The sequence below is a fragment of the Zootoca vivipara genome, chromosome 4 (assembly GCF_963506605.1).
Source record: "Zootoca vivipara chromosome 4, rZooViv1.1, whole genome shotgun sequence".
Lineage (NCBI taxonomy): Eukaryota > Metazoa > Chordata > Lepidosauria > Squamata > Lacertidae > Zootoca > Zootoca vivipara.
In genome coordinates, this window is record NC_083279.1 from 10,959,087 (window position 1) to 10,982,715 (window position 23,629).

At 42.2% G+C, this 23,629-nt stretch overlaps 1 protein-coding gene across 2 annotated transcripts in view; it reads left to right on the forward strand.

Annotated features, from left to right (window-relative positions):
* The window catches only part of UGGT2 (UDP-glucose glycoprotein glucosyltransferase 2), an 82,476-nt gene that overhangs the window by 53,732 nt on the left and 5,115 nt on the right, over positions 1 to 23,629 (forward strand). For both annotated transcript variants that reach the window (XM_035114476.2, XM_035114477.2), the window contains exons 23-38: positions 1,666 to 1,793; positions 2,069 to 2,164; positions 3,623 to 3,728; positions 4,552 to 4,631; positions 5,780 to 5,969; positions 9,154 to 9,312; positions 10,402 to 10,487; positions 15,915 to 15,999; positions 16,362 to 16,441; positions 17,274 to 17,372; positions 17,646 to 17,730; positions 19,534 to 19,716; positions 20,566 to 20,726; positions 20,993 to 21,107; positions 21,332 to 21,448; positions 23,101 to 23,242. In XM_035114476.2, the coding sequence (XP_034970367.2) occupies positions 1,666 to 1,793; positions 2,069 to 2,164; positions 3,623 to 3,728; positions 4,552 to 4,631; positions 5,780 to 5,969; positions 9,154 to 9,312; positions 10,402 to 10,487; positions 15,915 to 15,999; positions 16,362 to 16,441; positions 17,274 to 17,372; positions 17,646 to 17,730; positions 19,534 to 19,716; positions 20,566 to 20,726; positions 20,993 to 21,107; positions 21,332 to 21,448; positions 23,101 to 23,242 (1,912 nt within the window). The remainder of the gene's footprint in view (positions 1 to 1,665; positions 1,794 to 2,068; positions 2,165 to 3,622; positions 3,729 to 4,551; positions 4,632 to 5,779; positions 5,970 to 9,153; positions 9,313 to 10,401; positions 10,488 to 15,914; positions 16,000 to 16,361; positions 16,442 to 17,273; positions 17,373 to 17,645; positions 17,731 to 19,533; positions 19,717 to 20,565; positions 20,727 to 20,992; positions 21,108 to 21,331; positions 21,449 to 23,100; positions 23,243 to 23,629) is intronic.

The following is a 23,629-nucleotide window of genomic DNA, read 5'->3' on the forward strand; positions in this document are numbered from 1 at the left end:
ATTCACAGAGTTTCATTTCACATCACCCAAAGGACAGCATTTCTCTTGATGTCCCAGTTGCATTGTTGAAACGTCCTGCGGGGGTTGAGGGAGGTCAGGATTCAGGCTGCTGGCTGGATCCACTTCCCCACCCAAACACATTATACTTGGGCTTGGGGTCCTATTTTTATTTATTTATTTCTTGAATTTATATACCGCCCTATACCCAGAGGTCTCAGGGTGGTTCACAGAACAAGGTCAATGTAAAAACCACAATATATGTAATCAAAATAGAAACAACAACCCAATAACACCCCCCACCTAAAAAAAGAGTTACAATTTAAAAGGGCATAGGATGTCAATTAGATTAACCAAAGACCTGGTTAAAAAGGAATGTTTTTGCCTGGCACCTAAAGATGAATAATGAAGGCGCCAGGCAAACTTCGCTGGAGAGAGCATTGCACAGACGGGGAGCCACTGCAGAGAAGGCCTGTTCTCATGTTTCCACTCTCTGGACCTCTCAAGGAGGAGGCACACAAAGAAGGGCCTGAATGGGTCTTCGCCACTCCAGCTAAGCCCTTAATCTGAATGAGTCCAGCCGGTCTCAGCACCCAATCTATATGTTTGTTAGTCTCACTTTTCACCGAAACCACTTGACCAATTGCGTTCAAATTAGGACACAACATCACATGCGAATATGCGAGGGTTTGCATACCGTTTGCGTAGATAGATGTCACACCTATGGCAGGTAAAGCAGGTAAAACCCACTGTTCCTGAACACAAAACTCAGACAGCCGGGGATGCTGGGAGCACAGGAGAGGTTGCAGAACAGCGCCCTCTAGCGATGGCTACACTGGTACTGCAACTAGGAAAGCTTCCCTCTCCACAGCATCTTGGCTCGGCTTTGGAGACTGGGCCGAGGGAGCGGGATGAGCCGGGGGTGGGGGGAGGAGGGGGCGGGATAGGTCATGGATCGGGACACAGTTGGGGGAGTCACAGGGATGAGCCGGGGGTGGGGGGGAGGAGGCAGAATAGGTCATGGGTTGGAACAGGGTGGGGGCAGTCACAGCGATGAGCCACAGGAACGCGTGGCCGGGCCAGCTAGTGGTATATAAAAAAGGAAAGCTGCTGACACAGCACCATTTACTTCTGACTTCCTTGCCTCTTCACAGGGAAGTGATACAATTATATACTCACCTAGGATTCAGCAGGTCTAAGAAGGTGGTGACCTTGACAGGTCAGCGGTCTTGTAATAAATGCAGCCACTGTCTACAGTGAGACTGAACCAGTTTGGTTGTCCAGAATGGAAATATTCCCATGCCTGAGTGTGGAGTGGGCTTACACAGAGCATTAGTGAACCGCCTAGCTGCCAAGGCAGCACTGTGTCCTCTTGCCTCTGGATCAGGGGATCCTACCCCATGGCTGATGATGCTCCAGCACATTACACTAAAGGCTCTACAAGGGGGCAAGGGGAAAGAAGCACCAGTGCCATCGTCACACTCGCTTTGTCATCCAGACACAATATGAAAGAGTGCATGCAAAATGCGCAGAATATAACATGCAAGTACTTTGAGCTTCACTGGCAGCTAGGCTCATTCTAGGTACAGATGCTGATTTGAAGCCTTGAAAAGCAAAATGTAGCATTCCTCCCCCATCCCCACCAATGTCTTGATTTGTTTGTAACAGGTAATAGGCCCTCTCCGTGAAAATGAACTGACCGCAGAAGACTTTGACTTGTTGGAGCAAGTAACGCTAAGTAAGGCAACAGCGAAGGTCAAAGCCCTGGTCAAGGAAATGGGTGTTGGCGGTAAACGGTAATATTTCATTTGATTGTTCTTTATATTAAAATATTTTTGTGGGGTTCTCTTGGATTATAGCTAGACCTTTCCTCACTAGCCAAGGCAATGCGACTTTGGACATTCACTCCTTTAGATCCAAATCAATTTGACATTTTGCATTTGAGTCTTAGCATCTTTTGAAAGCCTTCAGAGTGTTATGGTGACACTTCCTTGTATATATTTTAGGGGGTAAATGTAGCTGATAAGATTGTTCGCCTTGAAGAAAAAAACATTTTTTTCCTTTTCTTTAGCGGCAGTAATTTAGCAATGAAAGTGAGTGCGCTTCTTTCTTCCTTGCCTAAAAGTGATGTCCGCCGAGATATTGACTTTCTCAAAGAGAAGCACAGGTAAAAAGCCTCTAAATTGTTCCGTGTTAGTTTTTGCCACAGTGCATTTGTCGTTGTGAAATCTGAGTGATACGTAAGATGTTTCAACACTTCTTGAAACATTTTCTAGCGCTTGATGTGTACAGACAATGAACAATCCACACATATACCCAAGAACAGAACTTGATCTAAAAACTAGCTATCTAAGACCATAGTTGATTTAATTGTTGAGAACTAAAAATAAATGTTCTTGATGCTGCTTTTAGCATTCATCCATCTGTGCTGATTATGGGATGCGGGTGGCGCTGTAGGTTAAACCACAGAGTCTAAGGCTTGCCGATCAGAAGGTCGGCGGTTTGAATCCCCGCGACGGGGTGAGCTCCCGTTACTTGGTCCCAGCTCCTGCCCACCTAGCAGTTCGAAAGCATGTCAAAGTGCAAGTAGATAAATAGGTACCGCTCCGGCGGGAAGGTAAACAGCGTTTCCGTGTGCTGCTCTGGTTCGCCAGAAGCGGCTTAGTCGTGTTGGCCACATGACCACATGTACGCCGGCTCCCTTGGCCTATAGAGCGAGATGAGCGCCGCAACCCCAGAGTCGTCTGCGACTGGACCTAATGGTCAGGGATCCCTTTACCTTTACTATCTGTGTATCTGTGCTGATTAGCCATGTGTGGATAGGCTCAGATAGTCAAAACCACATAGACAGTGCACAGGAATGGGAGGTATCAACAGAGCCCTGAGGTTTGCAGAAGTACATTAAAAACTGGTGGGAAAATAGACCTCAAGCGGGAGACACACACACCCCGCAAAAAAATCATCAGCCTGATGAAAACTGAGCATGTTCAGAATCCATGACTAACTATTGGCGGGGGAATTGGATGGGAGGGGGAATGAAGGACAGGATCACGGACTGTGCAGAACATTAAAACAGGAACACTTCAAGCTGCAACATTTTGTTGTGGATTGTACTTGATGTATTTAAAAAGGTTCTGATAACACATCAGTCAGAACTCCTATGAAGCCTGGCTTTTAGAAATAGATAAACTGCTATATTCTGACATGCCTTAATGACTGGAGTTTGGAGGATTTCTCTGTTGTTGTAATTATTAAGTGTGTGTGTGGCAACCGAGATTAAGTCCCTTTCTTTAGTTTGTCCCAAATTCAGTTCAGAAACCAATTGATCTTGTGGTTCTGTTTCTAAGTCATATCCCATCACTTCAAGAAATGCTTTAAAAGTTTTTTCCCCTGTGCTTTGTAATAGCTGAATGTAAACCTCCACTTGACACAATATTTTTCTCTGGAGGTGGTTCACGCCATCGGCTGTGTATTATGAAGCGATAGGACATCTGTTGAACTAGAGCATGCTTTCTAAAAATGCAAAGGGTTTATATTATAAAATTCCAGTGGATGCCATCCCTACAAATCATACTTGCCCTTTTATATATTTTGCTCAAAATTGAGTATGTTTTCCTCCCCATAGTGTACTAAAGGTAGATCCAGAGCAGAAAAGCGAACCCTTCTTTGACGTTGTTGGCATTGTAGACCCATTGTCGAGAGAAGCACAGAAGCTGTCACATTTACTGATTGTAAGATCATATTGATTTCTTGCACACAATTCCGCCTTTGTTATTTAGTTAAGACCTGTGTAGTGCAGAATGCTGTTGGGGGGATGGAGGGAGGGAACAAACCAGATTCCAATCCTAATTTGACCATGAAATTTACTGGGTGACTTTGGGCCACTTCTCTCTTTTAAGCTAACCTCCTTCATAAGATGGTTACGTATATATGTACGTTTCCAAGCACAATTCAGAGTGTTGGTGCTGACCTTTAAAGTTCTAAACGACCTCGCCCCAGGATACCAGAAGGAGCGTCTCCACTTCATCGTTCAGCCTGGACACTGAGGCCCAGCTCTGAGGGCCTTCTGGTAGTTCCCTCACTGCGAGAAGTGAGGTTACAGGGAACCAGGCAGAGGGCCTTCTCAGTGGTGGCGCCCATCCTGTGGAACGCCCTCCCATCAGATGTCAAGGAAATAAACAGCTTTCTGACTTTTAGAAGACATCTGAAGGCAGCCCTGTTTAGGGAAGTTTTTAATGTTTTATCATGTTTTTAATATTCTGTTGGGATCCGCCCAGAGTGGCTGGGGAAACCCAGCCAGATGGGTGGGGTATAAATGTTATTATTTATTTATTTAGCACAGGGGAATATTCAGTTTGAGGTGGATTTAGGGCAATGCAACCACTTCTGTTGCACTTGGGTATATTGTAAGAAGTTGCAAACAAATAAATTTATATGTACGATGAAAGTGTTGGGAATTACGTTGTTGCCCCATGCAAATTGTTGTGCTTAATTCTGGATAGGGAAAAATCCCACACAAAACAATTTCATTAATACGAGAATTGTTTCTCTTAGTTCCTTGGTCAGGTTGTCAACATGAAACTAAGGCTATTTATGAACTGTAGATTCAAGCTATCAGAGGCACCTTTGAAAAGGTAAGTAGCTCGTGAAAGTTTATTAATGAAATGTGCCCCATAATATGGTTGCCACTTAGAAGTAGTTGCCTTTCCTAATGACTTTACTCAGCTATTCCACAATCTTCTGCTAGTCTCATTTACGTTTTCCCACTCTGCTGCTTCCCGATTGCAACTTTCCTTCTCTCCAAATCTTCCTTTCCTTCTATTTGGAATTACTGTGAGTAATTTTGCAAGTATTGCCACAAATACGTGATCTTCCAGTCCTTTCATGTACCCAGGCATTAGCACCCACTTCCTGCTTCTCTGAATTCTTAAATAAATGTGCACTTTGGTTGACTGCACTCTGTTAGAAACATGCTTAGCATAAATGCAGCAACTCATCGCTTGGTGCTGGTGCTTATAAAACATTAGTGGGTATTAATGCAGAAAAATGGTCCTTTAAGCAAAGTATATCCTCATAGAAAGAGAGCTTATAATTGTAATCACTTTATAATTGGAATCGCTTATCGGAGCTCATCATATTACTATTTATTTATCATTTTTGCTGTATTTGCTTTCTGCCGTGTAACCAACAGCCAGGAAGCCCTTTCCTTTTGCCAAAATAATTAGATCATTTGTTACAATATTATGAGTTTTCTGTGACTTGTATTTGCTTTCTCCCAGGCATAAAATGGGTTCTGGGCAGGAAAATTAATCATTGTGTGCCTCATGTTTTTGAAGGGCTTGTTCACTTGCCCTATATAATAGGGCTGTCGCATTCAGCTGGCTAAGGCTGGCGTCCTGAGTTGCGTGTTCTGTTTTTCAAAGGGCTGGTAACACCGGCCGTGTTCTTGGCATGTGTTGACAGTGAAGTGAATGTGTTTGTTGAGGGCTCGGCTGGTAATTGTGGCACAGGAATCCGACCTGAGCTAGAAGAACTATAAAGCCTGTGGAAATTAAAAATAAAGAAAGGGTGCAAAAGATCTCCTACACAGTCTTGTCGCGTGTGGATTAGCTGCTTCAAAAATAGCAGCATTTGCGCGCTCGGCAATGATGAATGTATAAAATAGGATCAGAGGATTCAAAGGTGTTTAAAAAAAGTTTTAATGCAAACTTTTCAGTTGTGTCTTTGCCCTTCCTTTCCTGCTCTTTTCCCTTTAACACTGACATTTGTATCCTTGCCATAGTTTTTATCGTTTTGTTCTGGAGCCCGAACTTGTTTCAGGGGCCAGTGGTTCCTTTCCTCTTGCGCCGGGAGCAAACTTCTTCGAAATGCCAGAATCCCTTCTCCTGACCCTCAACATGATAACTCCAGAAAGCTGGCTGGTTGAAGCGGTGAACAGTTCTTATGACCTTGATAACATTTATTTGAAAGATGTAAGTACTGTTTTCTAAACATATGCGTAGGAATTGCACAAATGCGTAGTTGACAAATTAATAATTCTTCCTTCCCTTTACAAAAATGTTCAGGATTTGTGTTTTCTTTAGGACTTGCAGGCCAAAAATGCCTCAAGAAAAATAACAAGACTTAATAAATGTTTGCCCTGTTTCAGATACATTTAGTGACAAACAGATAGATAAATCAGGTAGATTTAGTGACAAAAGAAGTTTTTTGAACATGTACTAAGCATGTAACCAAGAAGGCGGAAGCCATAACTTGATGTGTAAGTAGTGAATTGTTCAATTTTCAAACTTCTTTACAGCATACCTAAGGGTTTGCAGTTGCACTGTATGCCTTTACAGTGTAAATTCTGGGCCTGTTTTTCTACAGCTCATCATAGACTGTTTTTGAAACACTTGCCTGACAGTATAACAAGTTTTGTATTGGTGGTAGAATGAGTTGATGGCAATAAACCAGGAGTCCTGCTGAGCTACACACACTTCTGTATTTTGCCTCTCCTTATATTACAAAGAACATTGCTTTGTTTCCATTATTTTGGCGTGGGTTTATTTTTGCCTAAGGATGAGTATTTTTGTATTCAATAAATTTGTAAGAGTACTGTTGCTTCCTGATCCTAACTGTCTAGCCAGCTGCCTGACACTAATGGCTAACAAGGTTAGGTATTTGCAAATACTTGGAGTAGCTTAGGGCCCCACCAAAATGAAATTGTGACAGGGGATTTTGGATTAATCACTTTTTAGGCAGGGTCCATCTAGGTTAAAAACAATAAAGCTAACATTTTCTATCTGGGAACTCTGAAGAACATGGAGTCAGCCCTATTGTGCAATACATTTTTAATATATTTGGACGAAGAGTAGTAAATAAGGAAAGCTACCACTGAAATTTGCTGCGTTGGCATACAGTGCCAAAAAGCAGTAGATGAATGGCCCTTAGCTCAGTAATAGAAGTTCCCCAGCATCTCCAGGTAGCATCTCCTGGTAGAGAACCCTGTCTAGAAGTCCTGGAGAGCTTCTACCAGTCAGTGTACAGAATTCTGAGCTAAATGAACCAATGGTCTGACTCAGTACAGTTGTACCTTGGTTCTCAAACTTAATCCATTTTGGAAGTCCATTCCAAAACCAAAGTGTTCCAAAACCAAAGGCACGCTTTCCCATAGAAAGTAATGCAAAACAGATTAATCCGTTCCAGACTTTTAAAAACAACCCCTAAAATAGCAATTTAACATGAATTTTACTATCTAACAAGACCATTGATCCATAAAATGAGAGCAATAATCAATGTACTGTAATATAAATATAATGTACTGTAATATAAAATAAATAAGGCAGTATTGTATATTACATTTTTTTCTTACCTGCACTGATGATAGTCATTGTTTGGATTGGGGGGGGGGGCTTTTTATCCATTTCTGCAGTCACACAATCAACCAATCAGTAGCTGAACTGGGTTCCACAGTCACAAAAACAAATTAACCAAAAAAAGGCTCAAAAACAAAACCACAAAATAAATAGCAAAAACAAAAGCACCAAACTTAATCCGTTCCAGAAGTCCGTTTGACTTCCAAAATGTTCAAAAATCAAGGCACAGCTTCTGATTGGTGGAGGCACCTCGGAAACAATAGCCGACAGCCACATTGAATGTTTGGCTTCTGAAAAACATTTGAAAACCATAACACAGTGTTTCTCAACCTTTTTTGGGCCAAGGCACACTTGTTCCATGGAAAAAATCATGCGGCACACCACCATTAAAAGACGGGGCAAATCCTGGGGGTTGGGAATGGGTGGGGGACTGAGGAATAGGGAAGGTGGGGAGACGGGGGAAAGGAAGTAGGTCGACCCACTGGCACACACACACACACCCCAAAAAATGAGACTGAGAGAGGTCATTCCCACAACATTTACCTGCTTTGCCAGCCCTGGATGAGGTTGGTGTACTTGCTGAGAGAGCCCTCGAGCACCGCCTCCGTCGTCCTGCCTGCCGCCAGCCCCCCGCTCCCTCCTGGGCTGGCCGCGGCTGAGCTGGGGCTGCTGCTGCTGCTGCCACCGCCGCCTCCCTCCGGCCTCCCCGCTGGTGTAGCCGCCGCCGCTCCTTGGCGGCCCGAGAGCCCTCCCCGGCTGGCGGAGGAGGACGGCGAGGAGCCCGCCGAGGTGGGGTGGCTGCTGCTGCGGCTGCTGCTGTTACTGCCGCCGTTACTGTCGCCGCTGGACGGTGCTGCTGCTGCTCCAGAGCCCCCGCCGCCCTGCGCCGCTGCCTTCTCCATGGAGCGCGCGGGGAGAGCGCGAGGAGGCGGCCTCGGCTGCCGACGGCGGGCTGGGAAATACCTAACTCATACGCAAGGAGGGAGAGAGGAAGGGCCGGAGAGAGAGACCCGAGGGGCAGCCTCCGCCGCCGCCTCCTCCTCCTCCTTCTCCCGGGATTGCGGAAAGCAGCGGCGTCGGCGGCGCTTTGTGTCCGGCGGCAGAGAGATCTGCCCCGTCCCTCGATGTTCCCGCTTCCAAGCCTGGCCCCTCAGCCCAGGCGCGTGGCCATGAAGCACTGCCTCGCTCAGGGAGCGAGCGCGAGGAGATGACGGAGAAACACCCTTCGTGCCCCTGCACCCTCCAGACTGACCCGGCCGGCTTCCTTTCCGGCGGGTCAGCGCTGCCTATTGGCGGCCGCAAATCACCCTTTTCGTCGCCTCACGTCGCGGCACACCAGCCAGCGTCTCATGGCACAGTAGTGTGCCGCGGAACAGCGGTTGAGAAACGCTGCCATAACACTTCCGGGTTTTCGGCGTTTGGGAACCAAGGCATTTGAGAACCAAGGTGTCACTGTATACGGCAGCACCCCATGTTCCTAGCTTCTTCAGAGAAGCAAACTTCCTAAAAGAAGCATGATGAATTTCTGGTTAAAAAACTGAATGTCTCTTGAAATCGTAGCTTCTGCAAAATTAATTAATTCTTAGACAGCTGGAGGAAAGGACCCTTTCCCCATCCTTTTGCCTTATTAGAAAGGACATAGCTTAAATACAGTGGAAGCAAGGTTGAATCAGATCTAATGCCTTCAGTAACACAAAGACTTCTGTGCAGGTCCATAGCCAAAATGTTTGACTATCCGTATATGCTTCCCACCCCCCTAATTTCTGGAATTCTAAACCAATGAAATTGTGCCTTTTCACAGGTTGAGAGTGTTGTTTCAGCAGAGTATGAGCTGGAGTATTTGTTGCTTGAAGGACATTGTTTTGATGTAGCCACTAGACAGCCAACTCACGGACTGCAGTTCACTTTGGGAACTAGGAAAAATCCTGTTAAAGTTGATACCATTGTAATGGCTAATCTGGTAGGTTCTGGCTAAGCCTGGTGATGAAATACTTTATTTGACCAAATGCTTATTATTGCCTACCTAAACCTAAAATTCATTTATTCTTTTGGGCCCAGAAATGATGGTTAATTATAACGGTACATATGGCTGTTTCAGACAAGCTGAAGATTTTGCTTCTGCTTTTGACTTACTACAGCTTTGTGTTGCATCTGAACACGAACAGACTGCTGTTAATCTTAACTATGGTTTATTAAAACAAGGCAACTTCCTAACATGGTTATGTCATGTTTTTGTGAGCTATAGTTACAGTGTGACCACGGATTAGGATATAGATCCTGCATTGCAGTGGATGACCCTTGGAGTCCCATCGAACTCTACAATTCTGTGATCCTATGACCCAACGCTAAACTGTTTAATAAAAAATAGAATGGAAGCTTCTAATCTTCTATTTGTGGTTGCACCAAAAGATTTTATTTTTTAAAGGGGTCAAGAATTTCATGAACTTGAGGTTCCTACAGACTCATTCTACATGCAAATACAGGGGCAATAGCAGAAAAATCTCTGTTTTCAGGTCACTGTCCCATGATATTATGTAGGATGTGGTGCCATGAGTAGAATTTTCCCAGAGGTTCCAAGTCAGGCATGGCCAAACTCGGCCCTCCAGATGTTTTGGAACTACAATTCCCATCATCCCTGACCACTTGTCCTGTTAGCTAGGGATGATGGGAATTGTAGTCCCAAAACATCTGGAGGGCCAAGTTTGGCCATGCCTGTTCTAAGTGATCTTTGCAGTTCTATAAAGGGGTCATGATTAATGTTAACACTGGTTTATTTAAAACAAACCAGCTTGATCAACCATAGTTTGAAGTTGGCTTGTTCCAAAAACTATAACCGCTGGTTGTCAGATTTAGACAAAGTTGGCTGCAGGCCAACTAAAATAGAAGTGAGCTTCCAAACTCTGCTTCCTGGACTACACTCGGGGAGGAAGAACAGGCAAATCTGGGAGCAGGCTAGGCTTTGTAGAACACAGCCACTGTTTACAAAGAAAGTGTTCTCCCCTCCTGCTTTCAAAGCAATATTTTCATTTTGTTTTTTTTTCCTTTGTAGGGTTATTTTCAGTTGAAAGCAAATCCAGGTGCTTGGATTTTGAGACTACGTGAAGGAAGATCTGAAGAAATCTACCAAATATATAGGTAAGTCATAACATGACATTTGCCAATGGTGTGGTGGTCGCTGGAATTGCTGCAGAGAAACATTCAGGCATCAACACAACTCTGTTCATTCTACTGTTTGCAACAGCACAGTCTGACTAGGTGTTTTGACTAACCTTGCTTGCTCCTTGCATCTTCTGAAGAAATTATGTTCACCAAACCATCCTGCTTCAAAGAGAAGCCTTTGGAAGAATTCACATTCTTCTCATTTCACCTGAATTGGGAATTTGGTAGTCTTAACAGTACAGTCCCAGGCTGCAAGACTTAGGAATGTTACATGATTACAGTGTCTTACTGCAAAAGGTTTAAAATCACAGGGGGAAAAATTCCATAATGCGTATAAACATGGAGTTTAACATCCTTAGCATCCTCACTTTTTTAAATAAGGAAAGATAATTTCAGAAATGGGTTAAATTAAAAGAAACAAACATATGCAGATTTGCTTACTCATTTATTTTATGTTGCAGAGTTCAGCTTTTCTTGGTACAGAATTTGGGCTTATTACGGTATTTAAAGCACACGCATAACCTCCATGCAATTTACAAAGAAGTGCACTAAATCCGATAGAATTTGTTGGAATTAAGCATAAAGTAGGCTGGTTTCTGGATGCACTAAACGATCTGATTTTTTTAAAAAAAAATATATTAGTATTCAGGTTACTAACCTCCTCCTTGAAATTATTCTTTTTTTTTTTTTTAAAGCTCCTTTGCTATTTAGACATTTACGGTGACACTATTCATCGTTTTGGCGATCATCATTTTGAAGCAGCTGCACCTGTAAACCAGAATTTCTTATGCAGTGTATCTATGGATGATGCCAGATCTAAATTTGGCATCTCTCAAGTGACAAGGTTTTAGTCTAATTATTATGATTCATTTGCAGTTCAATCCAGTCCTTCTCTATTTATAGTGCTGTCAGGCACTGCAGGGCTTGGATCAGGAACCCAGCAGGTCAGAGACAGGTTTGCTACTGCCTGCGCCATTTGGGCTGCTGAACTCTACAAATGCTGGTGGTCTGGGGAAGATTTGACAAATGAAACAGAACTCTTTCAAACAACGGCTTCAGCTGAGAGGGTAGATGGTTATCCCAGAATTCTGTGTTTGAGGACGGATTACAATAACATTTAGAGATTAAATTGCTCCCTCTTTAAACTGATATCCCTACATATGTAAATTTGTTCCTTATTATTGTCCTGGATCTTAGGCAAGTCAATTGGCACTTTTGTAAAAATAAAAATAAAAATCAACAACTTTTGGGGTTTCCTGGTTGATACTTTTTGAAATATGGCAACCCTATGATTGTTGTTTAAATCTTGACCCTGTATTGATAGCTTTTTATTGTTTTGTACATTTGTAGTAGAAGAGTAGGATAAAAATGCTCTAATAATGGAAGAAGGTAAAATATGTGTCTAATCAGAAGTAAGTTCCACTGTGTTCAATGGGTCTTACTTTCAGGTAGTTGTATGAAGAATTGCTGCCTAGGAAAATAAAATAAAGCAATAAACGGGGGTTTCTGGAATCCAGATTCTGAGCAATTTATCTTAAAGCTGGGTAGGTTTCCTGAAATATGTGTTGATACTACATTTATCAAGAGACGTGGGTGGTGTTGTGTTTCATCTCTCACTTCAGCCCCTAGCTTTTTAATGGATTTTTAAAATAAGTGAACCTGCCATTGTCTAAAAGATGTTTAAAAATAAGTGAAGCCTTTGACAGTGATGCTCTGTAATCAAGCAACGCTCCTCCCCAAAAGTAATGCAGCTCTCTTAAGCTCAGTGTTATAAATGATTGAACGTTTAAAAAGTGGTAAGATTTTAGAAGGAAATGCCATATTGTTGTTCTCAAATAGAAGGCTGTACAAGTAATATGAATTCATGAATTCATGAATTGAATTCATTAGGGGGGGGGTATTTTTGTCTCCTTTTGTGACCACACCCAGCTGAAACTGGTGCCTTGGGTGTTTACCTTCAGTGCTGTTTGTCAAACTGAGCATTTTGCACTGACATTTGACTACCTAAGGAACAAAATAAAAATGGCTACTTGAACTGAAGGGACACCAGGATCTTAAGTCGTTTGGGCATTTGAGTCCTTTCTATTCTCTCCCATTGCTGTCTGTGAGGCAAGGAGTCATTATGTCTAAAGGTTGTGGGGACTTCCATCTATTAGAGACCCAAGAATACGTCAAATATGTATTACAGGAATACAGTAAACAGATACAATAGAAAGAGCTACCACTTTGGCTTGTGCATTTCCTCCTATCCTTGTCGCAGCCGCAAGGAGGAGTTTCCATTTTTACTTAACCACAGCTTGTTGCATTGTCTCAACAAATAAATTATATTATTGATTGGTTGAATTTAAATACCGCCCTATACCTAGAGGTCTCAGGGCAGTTCACAGGATAAAATAAAAAATATAAAACCACAATATATATAATCAAAATAAAAACAACTCAATAACACACCCCAAAGAAATAAAAAACCACGTTCTAAAAGGGCATAGGATGTCAATCGGCTCAACCAAAGGCCTGATTAAAAAGGAACTCTTTTGCCTGGTGCCTAAAGATGTATAATGAAGGCGCCAGGCAAACGTGCCTGGGGAGAGCATTCCACAGACGGGGAGCCACTGCAGAGATGGCCCTTTCTCATGTTGCTACCATCCAGACCTCTGGAAGAGGAGGCACATGAAGAAGGGCTTCAGAAGATGATCTCAGAGTCCAGGTCAGTTCATATGGAAAGAGGCGGTCTTTGAGGTATGGCGGTCCTGAGCCATTTAAGGCTTTATATGTCAAAACCAGCACATTGCATTGGGCCAGGAAACTAATTGGTAGCCAGTGCAGTCGGAATGGGATCTGTGTAATATGCTCAAACCGGTGAGCAACCTGGCCGCTGAATTCTGCACTAGCTGAAGTTTCCGAACCATTTTCAGAGGCAGCCCTATGTATAAGGTATTGCAGTAATCTAACCTTGAGGTTACCAAAGCATAGACAACAGTAGTTTGGCTCTCCCTGTCCAGATAGGGACATAGCTGGGCAAACTGTGGTTAAGATTAACTATGTCTTGTGTGAAACAAGCCAACTACAAACCATTAACACTGACCATAGTTCAGGGTTCAGAGAACACACTAAAATATGGTTAATGAAAATGGCAAGTGAACAGTTATGAATTCTTCATCATAGCTGCACTGAACAAGTATGTGAGCCCAATGATTTGCTGCAGCAGCTTGTTCCTTCCATGCTGTCGCTAAATGTTTGGTGAACCACTTGTGACGCCCTGCCTAATTTCCTATGGTTGTGCAAATCCTGGAGCCAGAAAAAGGAGTGGGGGAAATGGCAGGGAACAACAAAAAGATGGAGCCATGCAAGGAGTTGGGGGGACCCTCAGCAAGTGATCAGTTCAGACCTCTGACAAGGGCAATTTGTTCCCCGGCCCCCAGCAGCCTGCTGATCAGGGAGGAAAGGGGCCCTGCCCACCAGTAGTGGAACTGCTGCTGGCAGATGACTCCGTTGGGAACACAACCCTCACCAGGAAAAAAAAAAGTTTCCCACTCTTGTTCCAAGCAATGGTTTAGCATTATGTCTTAACACAATCAATGCCTAAGGCGAAACTCCTTTGTTATTTTTGCTATTGGATGCTGCATATGGTTTATGTAATTTTGTTATATTTATAGTATTGAAATGTGGATTTTTTGACATGTTATTGTATTTTTGTTTTCTGTTGTTGTTGTTGTTTGATTTATATACTGCCCTATACCTGGAGGTCTCAGGGTGGTTCACAGAACAAAATCAAAATATAAAACCACAAAATATATAATCAAAATTATAGTTTGTTACTATGCTATTGTTTTTGCTATGAAATTGTTTTTGTAGTGTTTGCTTGAAATGCATCCTCTTACTATGTTTTAAGCTACTTTGAACATGTGTGTGTGTGTGTGTGTGTGTGCGTGTGGAAAAGCCACATACAAATAAAATGAATGAATTCCAGGTGCAGCGGTTAGGAATGCTTGTCTGTTCCTTTCCCTGCAGAACTATAAATCTTGGTTTGGCAACTAAGCAAACTAGCCATACAGAACTATAAATCTTGGTTTGGCAACTAAGCAAACTAGCCATATTGGAATATCTACAGGTGAAACTCAGAAAATTAAAATATCATCAAAAAGTGCATTTATTTCAGTAATGCAACTTAAAAGGTGAAACCAATATATGAGATAGATGCATGACATGCAAAGCAAGATATGTCAAGCCTTTATTTGTTGTAATTGTAATTATTTGTCATTAGGCGGGTCAATTATAAATGGAATGTAATTAATGAAATGTAATAACAATGTTTATTTTTGTATTGTAACTATTTGTTTTATTACTATGGAATTTCCAAAAGAAAGCATTTGTAAAAATTAAAATTAAAATAAAAAACAGTTGCATTACTGAAATAAATGCACTTTTCGACGATATTCTAATTTTCCGAGTTTCACCTGTACATACTGGGGAGCATATAAACAAAATGCTGTCTATTTATGTTTGTCTGGTCTGCAGTTTGTCTTGCTTCCTAAAACAGAGTGATGTTGGATACAATTGCCAATAGATTACAACAACAGGAGAAGTTGCCTTTATTGTAAGAAGTGTTTCTGGCTGTTAGTCAATGTCTTAAAGCTGGTTTTGACATCTTCTTTTGCAGTGTGTCTGTTGGTGATATTCTAGACATGCTTGCCTTAGGAAGAATCGTTCTGAAGGCTTGCTGAGAAGGGCCCAGATATTTGCAAGAGATTACCAGATAGTTTTTGGCTTCTTTTCTAAGAATGCCTTAAGCGGGGTGGGGGCTCTAATGAGGCTGAATCAGTAAGTTGTTTTTTGTGCAAGAAGCCAGTCTTTTGCATGCAGAGATACCTGAGGGGAGAGATTGGTATTGGCAACTAAGCTTCAGAGACTTGGCAACAGGAGTTTTCCAAATACTGTAGCTACTTTTTGCTTTTCAGTGTGATTAGGATTATTCATTCAATGAAGGTACAACTGCATATTTTGCATTTAGAATTAGCTTTTAAAGACACTGAGCCTGTAGCTTGTGGATAACTGATAGCTCAAGTGTGTGTTTTTGTGCCAGGTGGCCTCCAGTAGATAGACTTTAGCTCTGGAACTCAGCTGTTGAGCATAATAGCACCGTATTGATTTATGCTTTGTTGAACCGACTTGCTTGCTAAATTGATATGACCTTCCCCCAAAATTTATCCTTCCGCCAGCCGCCTCTGCTGGAAGCATATAAATGTGGAAAACTTCCTAAATTAGTAAGCTGGTACAAACCATGCTGTGAACAGGCAGTTTTCATTCTCATCTGAGCAAAACATTCTACTTCTTTATGTTGTGATTAAAAATAAGTGGGCTTTTTTCTAATCAGAAGTTAAAATAACTTTCCCCTCTTCCTAGGCATGAAGGAACTGATTCTTCTGAAGTTTCAGAAGAGGTTGTTGTGGTACTAAATAGTTTCAGCGGCAAAATCATCAGGGTCCAGGTATGTGTGCTAATAAAACCTTATGGGAACAATTTTATATTTCATTTCTTTCTTTTCTGTGAGGTTAGTTTGGCATGGAACTTAGTACAGTAATACCTTGGAAGTTGAACGAAATCGGTTCTGGAAGTCCGTTCGACTTCCAAAACTTTTGGAAAGCGCGGCTTCTGATTGGCTGATTAGAAGCTCTTGCAGCCATTTGGAAGCCGCAGAAGCCCCGTCGGACATTCGGGTACCAAATATGTTCGCAAACCGTTTGGGAGCCAAAACATTTGAGAACTAAGCTGTTTGAAAGCAAAAGTACAACTGTAGCGGTGCCTGGTGGGTGCTGTCTGCTGTCAACTCAATTTGTTCTCATGTGATAGGTGCAGAAAAAACCTGATGAAATTCATGAAAGCCTCTTGAGTGATGGGGCAGCGGAAGAAGAGGAAGATTTCATGATTAGGTAAACTGGCTTGTTTGCATTGGGGCAAACCAGCACATTTGATTTTCTTTTTGGGGAATTGAAGGCTGATTACTTAGAAGAAACTGGGCCTTCCTCAATGAAGATGTTATTTTATGTACAGCAGTGAAATTTACCACGGTGGTCCCTGTAGCCATGTCCACCCCCACCCCACCCCCCCAGGAAAAGTCCAGAAATACGGGCAGTTTTGTTGATCATGCGTATCTTCAAAAGCAGCAATGCATAGTACAATACCAATTTTATTATGAACAACTGATGCAGAAAGTTTTTCCACTGTGGACATTATTAAGGGCATTTATAACTCAGGCTCCCAGAACAAGTAGCAAAGATTTTTGAATGGGCAGAATGATAACACAGGGACATTAAAAATGTGAAAATTTAAAAAGAGAGCCAAGGTGCTAGAGGTGGTTAGGGTTGGGGCAGGAGAACCAGGTCCAAATCGCCATTTGGCCATGAACTTCACTGAGTGGCCTTGGGCAGTCACAGCCTCTCAACCTAACCTACCTCACATGGTTTTTTGTGAGGGTACCTTGGAGGAAAGAAGGGATAAAAATGTATTCAATAAAATTAAAAAAGGCCTGGACAAATAATATATTTCTTCACATGGTACTGAAAATACATTAAATTCAGCAGCCGCTGAGTCCTCCCCTGGTGATATTTATTGCATGGTTTGGGCAACACAACAGAAAAGGGCCAGGTTTTGGGGCAATAAAACAGTGTTCTGCAGGCTTCTCTGGGCTCTTGTGCCTTCCTCCTTTTTCTTTTGTCTTGATGTTCGCTTTTAAATACCAGCTGAATAATGCTCTTTTTGAAGTTCTACAGGAGGGACTCAAAAAGCAGAAAACGAAAAGAAAATGGATATGTTAAATATATTCTCTGTTGCTTCCGGCCATTTGTATGAACGGTTTTTAAGGTAACTGATTTGTTTTGTTGTTGTATTTTAGCATAGGGTTGTGTTTTTCTTCTGTATTTTAACTTTGAAAGTGAAGTATTTAACATGGAGCTTTTGAGTGCTGGGGGCAGGTTGCATGAGCAGTATAAGCAAGACATGTGTAGTTTAAGAGGCTTGTTACGGGAATTTTTATTTCCAGTTGTAAAGATCTCAGATATAAAGTTACCTTCCGGCATCTCTGTGGCAATGTTTTGCTGTGCATATTCACCGATGAGATTTGTTTCCCCTCTCCAGAATAATGATGCTCTCAGTTCTGCGCCACACCAAGACACCGGTTAAATTTTGGTTTCTGAAAAATTATCTGTCACCAACATTCAAAGTAAGTACACTTATCTCCCTGTTAAGTTAAAAACTTTTGTGAGCCATGAAAATAATAGCAGACTTGTTAGCAGAAAGATGTCAGTATTCCGAGATCACAAATCGACACATATAGAGTAACATCAACATGCATTTTTCAACTTTTAAATGTGACCTTTGTCTAGATGGCCTTTGAGAGAGACATTCGTCATCACCATCTGTGCTTTAAATTTTGTCAGGGCAATTTGTAACTTTTAAAACTCTTTCTTGAGTAAAATCCAGTTCTGAGCAGTTTTATTTCGCAAAAGGTTTGGTAACTTGAATGCGTCTCATTGCAGCTAATAAGATCTGGTTCTTCTATGCTTCTTAACTATAGAGCAGGAAAGGATGGATTAGGGCCACTTATTACATAACGGGCCGATGAAGATTGAGCCGTGGGATCACAAATGTTCCCTTCGGTCACAGTTAAGGGGTACATCAGCATCGTAGTTAAGTGCAGTTAACACTAGGCTTTTTTAAAAAAAGGTTTTATGTATTTTTATTTTGTACTTTTCAAGTTTATACATTTCACTAATTTTATACATTTCACTAATTTTACAATTATTTTGACATTTCAGAACTTGACTTTCTTCCCCCTCTTTCTGCAGTTCCGTAAATTTGTGTTTAATATCTTCTGCATATCCAAATTAACTTAATTTGCTCATTTATTCATCTCTTTTAAATATATACTCATATGAAACTGCAGGTTATTACAATAATCCTGCCAGTGTTTTTATCTGTTTATAATTTATCTGTAAATATTTAATATACCATTTCCATTATTTTATAAAAAGTTTGTTATCTTGATTTCTTCTTCTTCTGGTAAGTTTTGCTATTTCTGCATATTCCATAAGTTTTTGTATCCATTCTTCCTTTGCTGGGACTTCTGCTTCTTTCCAATTTGGGGCAAGTAACATTCTTTCCGCTGTATTAGCATACATACCAATAAATAAATTTTTATACATTTTCTGTCCCTATAATTCCCAAAAGAAAAGCTTCTGGTGTTTTTTTTACAAAGGTTATTTTAAACATCCTTTTCATTTCATTATATATCATTTCCCAAACACTAGGCATTTCCCCTCCCCCCACACCCACCCCACCAGACTCCATATGCAGAAGTCAACCAGATAGGCATCTGAATCTTATTTCAACACTGGTGACAGGACCGTGTCTACTGCCACACCTGAGAGCAGCAGGCTAACTTAAGGGATGCTGGGCAGCCACGCAGCACATCCTCTAACACCTTGGTCCCACCCATCAGCACCTGGACTGTACTAATATTAGGTCGAGCCCTTCGATGATTTAGAAAGAGGAGCAATTCCAGTTGAGAAAAACAGTCTTGAAATCGGAGATTGACAACTGGCTGCCCACAGGCTAATTCTGCCCCACGCCCAATATAGCTTTATCTGACATGCCCAAATTATCATCAAGGTCTGGTTAGAAAAAAAGATGCTTTTCCACTTCTAAATAAAAGAAGTGGTAAGACTCGATGTGAGCCTTATTATATTGCTTCAGACTGGTTCTTGAAAGGATATTTCAGGAAGCACATGTCTGCTCCGTTAATTTTTTTAAAAATAATTCAAACATTTTTTTACAATAATCTTCATGTCAAACAGTTGCATTGTTTCATAAATTGACTTTCTACCTGCAATTCCACAGTGTTTTTACTCAAATTTCACATCCAGGCAAATCCGAGGACATGTGTGCCATACTTGGGAAGCATATGACCTTGACAAGTTTCCTTGGCAACAGTGTGTGTGCAACTTTCTGTCTTTTTATCTTGTAGAAAGTTATCCCTCACATGGCAAACAAATACGGATTCCAGTATGAACTTGTGCAGTACAAATGGCCCCACTGGCTTCATCAACAGGCAGAAAAGCAAAGAATCATCTGGGGTTACAAAATTCTTTTCCTGGATGTTCTCTTCCCGTTGGCTGTGGACAAAATAATATTTGTTGATGCTGATCAGGTAAAAAAAGTCCAGTTTTTAAGGAAGTACAGTACGCATCTAAGACTGTTCTTGTATGCATTGGTTCAGCATGTCCCTGATATGCCTGAATGTTGTGCTTCAGGCCAGAACTGCAGTTTTGCTTGATTAAAGTTTAACCCTAGATTGTACCATTTTAGTCCATTGAGTGGGCACACTTGAATGCTCCCTTTGATGCACATACATAACTAGCACATCCCGGAGAGGATTCAGAAACATAATCCTTCTCCTGGATGAGGTTTTGTGGAAGAGCTTTTGAAAGTGCAACCCCCACTTGAGTATTGAAGTTCAAGTAAAATCTTTCCCATGTTACATTGTTGATTGTGGGTTCCCAGTTCTGTACACTTGGCCGGGAAGTCATTGCCATCAAGGATGTAGCATTCGTGGCACCATTTCTGATGAAAAGGTCTGCTTGTAACACTTTCACCCCCCATTGGGCCTTGGCATTGCTAGGCTCATGCTAGGCATCCTCTTTCAACTGGGAGCTGGGATGGAACTGCATTCCATAATGGCTTTGATTCCTGTTACCTGTGCCAGAGATGTGTGTTCAACGTATGGAGTATGGTAGTTCAGTTCTTAGTGATGTTCTGATGAGATGGGTGAAGAAAGCTTTGAAACACTTAAAAAGCCAACTTCTCCTCCCTCCCTCCCTTCCCCCTTAGGTCTCTGTTCAGCTTTTCCTCTTTCTCCCCCAGTTATCACCAGCTGGCCTCCTTCCTCGCTTTGCTCTTTCCCAGCATTCTGCTTCCAGCTTTTAATTGGCCATGCATTCCATGATGTCATATAGAGTGTAGGTGTTACACCATCCTCTCTCTTTCTCCTACTGTTTAGATCGTAAGAAGCGACTTGAAAGAACTCCGAGATATAGATTTGAAAGGAGCACCCTATGGCTATACTCCCTTCTGTGATAGCCGTCCAGAAATGGATGGCTACCGTTTCTGGAAGTCAGGCTATTGGGCTTCACATCTTGGAAAAAGGAAGTACCACATTAGGTAGGATAACTAAACAACCCAATCTCTCTTCTCTGCACCCTCTTTTTTATAATATGTAGAAACTAGTTAAAACATTTTTTATGCCAGAGTCCTCTATTGAATATTTCACTAAGCAGGGTATCCTGAAGTACATATAGACAAAGCATGGAACCTCTATGGGCTCTGTTTATGTGTTGAGACCTTATTTTGACGTCATGTTTACCCTTCTTTTGGATACAAAGAAATGTTACCTTAATACATTGCTCTCAAACTTGTCGTTTTTATAGTGCTTTGTATGTTGTGGATCTGAAGAGGTTCCGGAAGATTGCGGCAGGAGACAGGCTTAGAGGTCAATACCAAGCCCTTAGTAAGGATCCAGGCAGTTTATCCAACCTAGATCAGGTATGCTGCAACCAGTGGTGTATGTATGTCACAAAACTATTGTCTTGCTTGCTCTTGCTACAGTGACAGTAGCACAGTCAAGGAAAGAAAACACACCCCTTTGCTTTCAGCATGGCCTAGTGCTGTTTAGCTATTGTGTGTAACATTTTACTATTCACAATATTCAGCTTGTATCTTGGAACCGCAGCAGCAATGTTAACTGGTGACGTTGTGGGTTTTTCCAGGATCTTCCTAATAACATGATTCATCAGGTGTCCATTAAATCTCTTCCTCAAGAGTGGCTGTGGTGTGAAACTTGGTGCAGTGATGAATCCAAGAAAAAGGCTAAAACCATTGATCTGGTGAGCTACTTTATAATTCCCCTCTCCCCCAATACACATCCACAGTGAACATATTATCCATCCTAAAGGAGAATACTGTTGCATGGTGTCTTGAAGGCAGTCCTGGTGTAAACTGTTGGATAATGAGGCATTTCTTCAATCCACACTGCAATCCACTCTATAGTGAAATCAGGCTGAGCACAGGTACTCATTCCATGCCCTTCCTCCATTGGTGCTGTGAGCCTCTTGGGCTTGCCCATCAGAAGGTCGGCGGTTTAAATCCCCGCGATGGAGTGAGCTCCCGTTGCTCCGTCCCAGCTCCTGCCAACCTAGCAGTTCAAAAGCAAGCCAGTGCAAGTAGATAAATAGGTACCACTGCAGTGTGAAGGTAAACGGCCTTTCCGTGCACTCTGGCTTCCGTCATGGTGTCCCGTTACACCAGAAGCGGTTTAGTCTTGCTGGCCACATGACCCAGAAAGCTGTCTGTGGACAAACGCCGACTCCCTCAGCCTGAAGCAAGATGAGCACTGCAACCCCATAGCCACCTTTGACTGGACTTAACCATTCAGGGTACCTTTACCTTTTAAAATTGAGCAGCTGAACTTTACATATGTTTAATCTGAAGAATACAACCCATGCTTTCTTTCTTGGGCTTAGAGAGTCAGTCTTCAAATAAATGTGGTGTATCATGGTTCAGTGATTTCTTTCTGTCCCATGGTGTAAGGGGTGCTTGTGTCCTTCTCACCTTAGGTAGGATCCCAGTGCCTGGTTGGTGAACACATCCCATGGAACTGTGGTTCACTGTAACCCTGACCACAAAGACTCTGTCCTATTTGTGCCTGCAAGCAAATGTCTTAAATCACTAAGAAGTAACTTGACTCAGAGTTGGGCCATTGAAATTAATCAACATGAGGTCCATTAATTTCAGTAGATCTAGTATAACTTGCTTGACAACCAAGGTGTCTCAGGAAGGAAAAATTGCATAGCAATTCTTTCTTGGCTCTTCCAGTCGATCACCTTGATACAGGTGTGAGTGTCTTTCAAGAAGAGCATTGCTATCCAGTTTTATATCTGTTCATCAGATCTCCATCTTTAAGAATCAGATTGTCTTCTGTGGACAGATTCACATCCTTGTGCTTTTGGTGAAGTTGACAGAAGAGCTTGTTTGGAATGAAGCAGTGTTTTGTTTTGTTTTTTAAAAAGATGAATGGTGGGACTGAGGGCTCCTGGGGGGCTGGTGACAGATGGTTCTGTTTATTAAAAAGAATGCTATCCAGATGTGCAGGCTGCCTAAAGAGCAGTGATTGAAAAGCATGGCATGCTGTTCTCCAGAAATGTATTAATACCTGGATTTTTTTTGCCAACATAATTTGTATAATGGCTGCTGATATGTCAGCACAGCTACAATTTCTAATTCTGCTATGGAACCAGAATGGTGTGTGTTTTAGGGCTTAATGCGAGTCCCATATGGAAAACAGATACGGGAAGCGGGACAACATTGAAACCTGGGAAACATAGATATGTTTCCCTGCTATGTCGTCTCTGCCCTCATTTGTGACTTATCCCCAGGGTTTCCTCCATTCTAAAGTGTTAGTTGCAGGAGGACTGTGCCATGTGACACTTCTGGATCACAATAACAGACCCATAATCTGTTTGTAATATTTGTATTTCAGTGTAACAATCCAAAAACCAAAGAACCCAAACTAGAGGCTGCTATCAGGATAGTTCCTGAATGGACAGAGTATGATTCTGAAATACAGCAGCTTATAAATCAAATAAAAAAGGAGAAGAAAATGAGTCAGTCTCAGCAAAAAGGTGAGGTATAGAAACATTTGCTCATTAAAGACCTTTGGTGGGGGGACAGGGGGGATAAGCAATAAGTTCCGACATTTGATTGCCTATCAGGACTGGTGAATTTGCAACTCTGGGGTCCTCAGAACCACTGGCGGAGGAAGGGGGAGCGGACCACCCTGGGTGTCATCCCTGATGAGGGATGACATAGCCCCCACCCCCCTGAGACGCTTGCTGTGGGCGGTGCTCCCCGGATGCTAGCCCCCCCCCCAGGTGCACCGCTTCAGGTGCCAGAGCAGCTAGCTCCGCCTCTGCTCAGAACCATGCAAGGATGCCTTTCTTAATACATGTAGGGAGCCCTCATGAGTTCAGAAAGATCATTGTTTCAGAAAATTACCCTCCAACTCATGG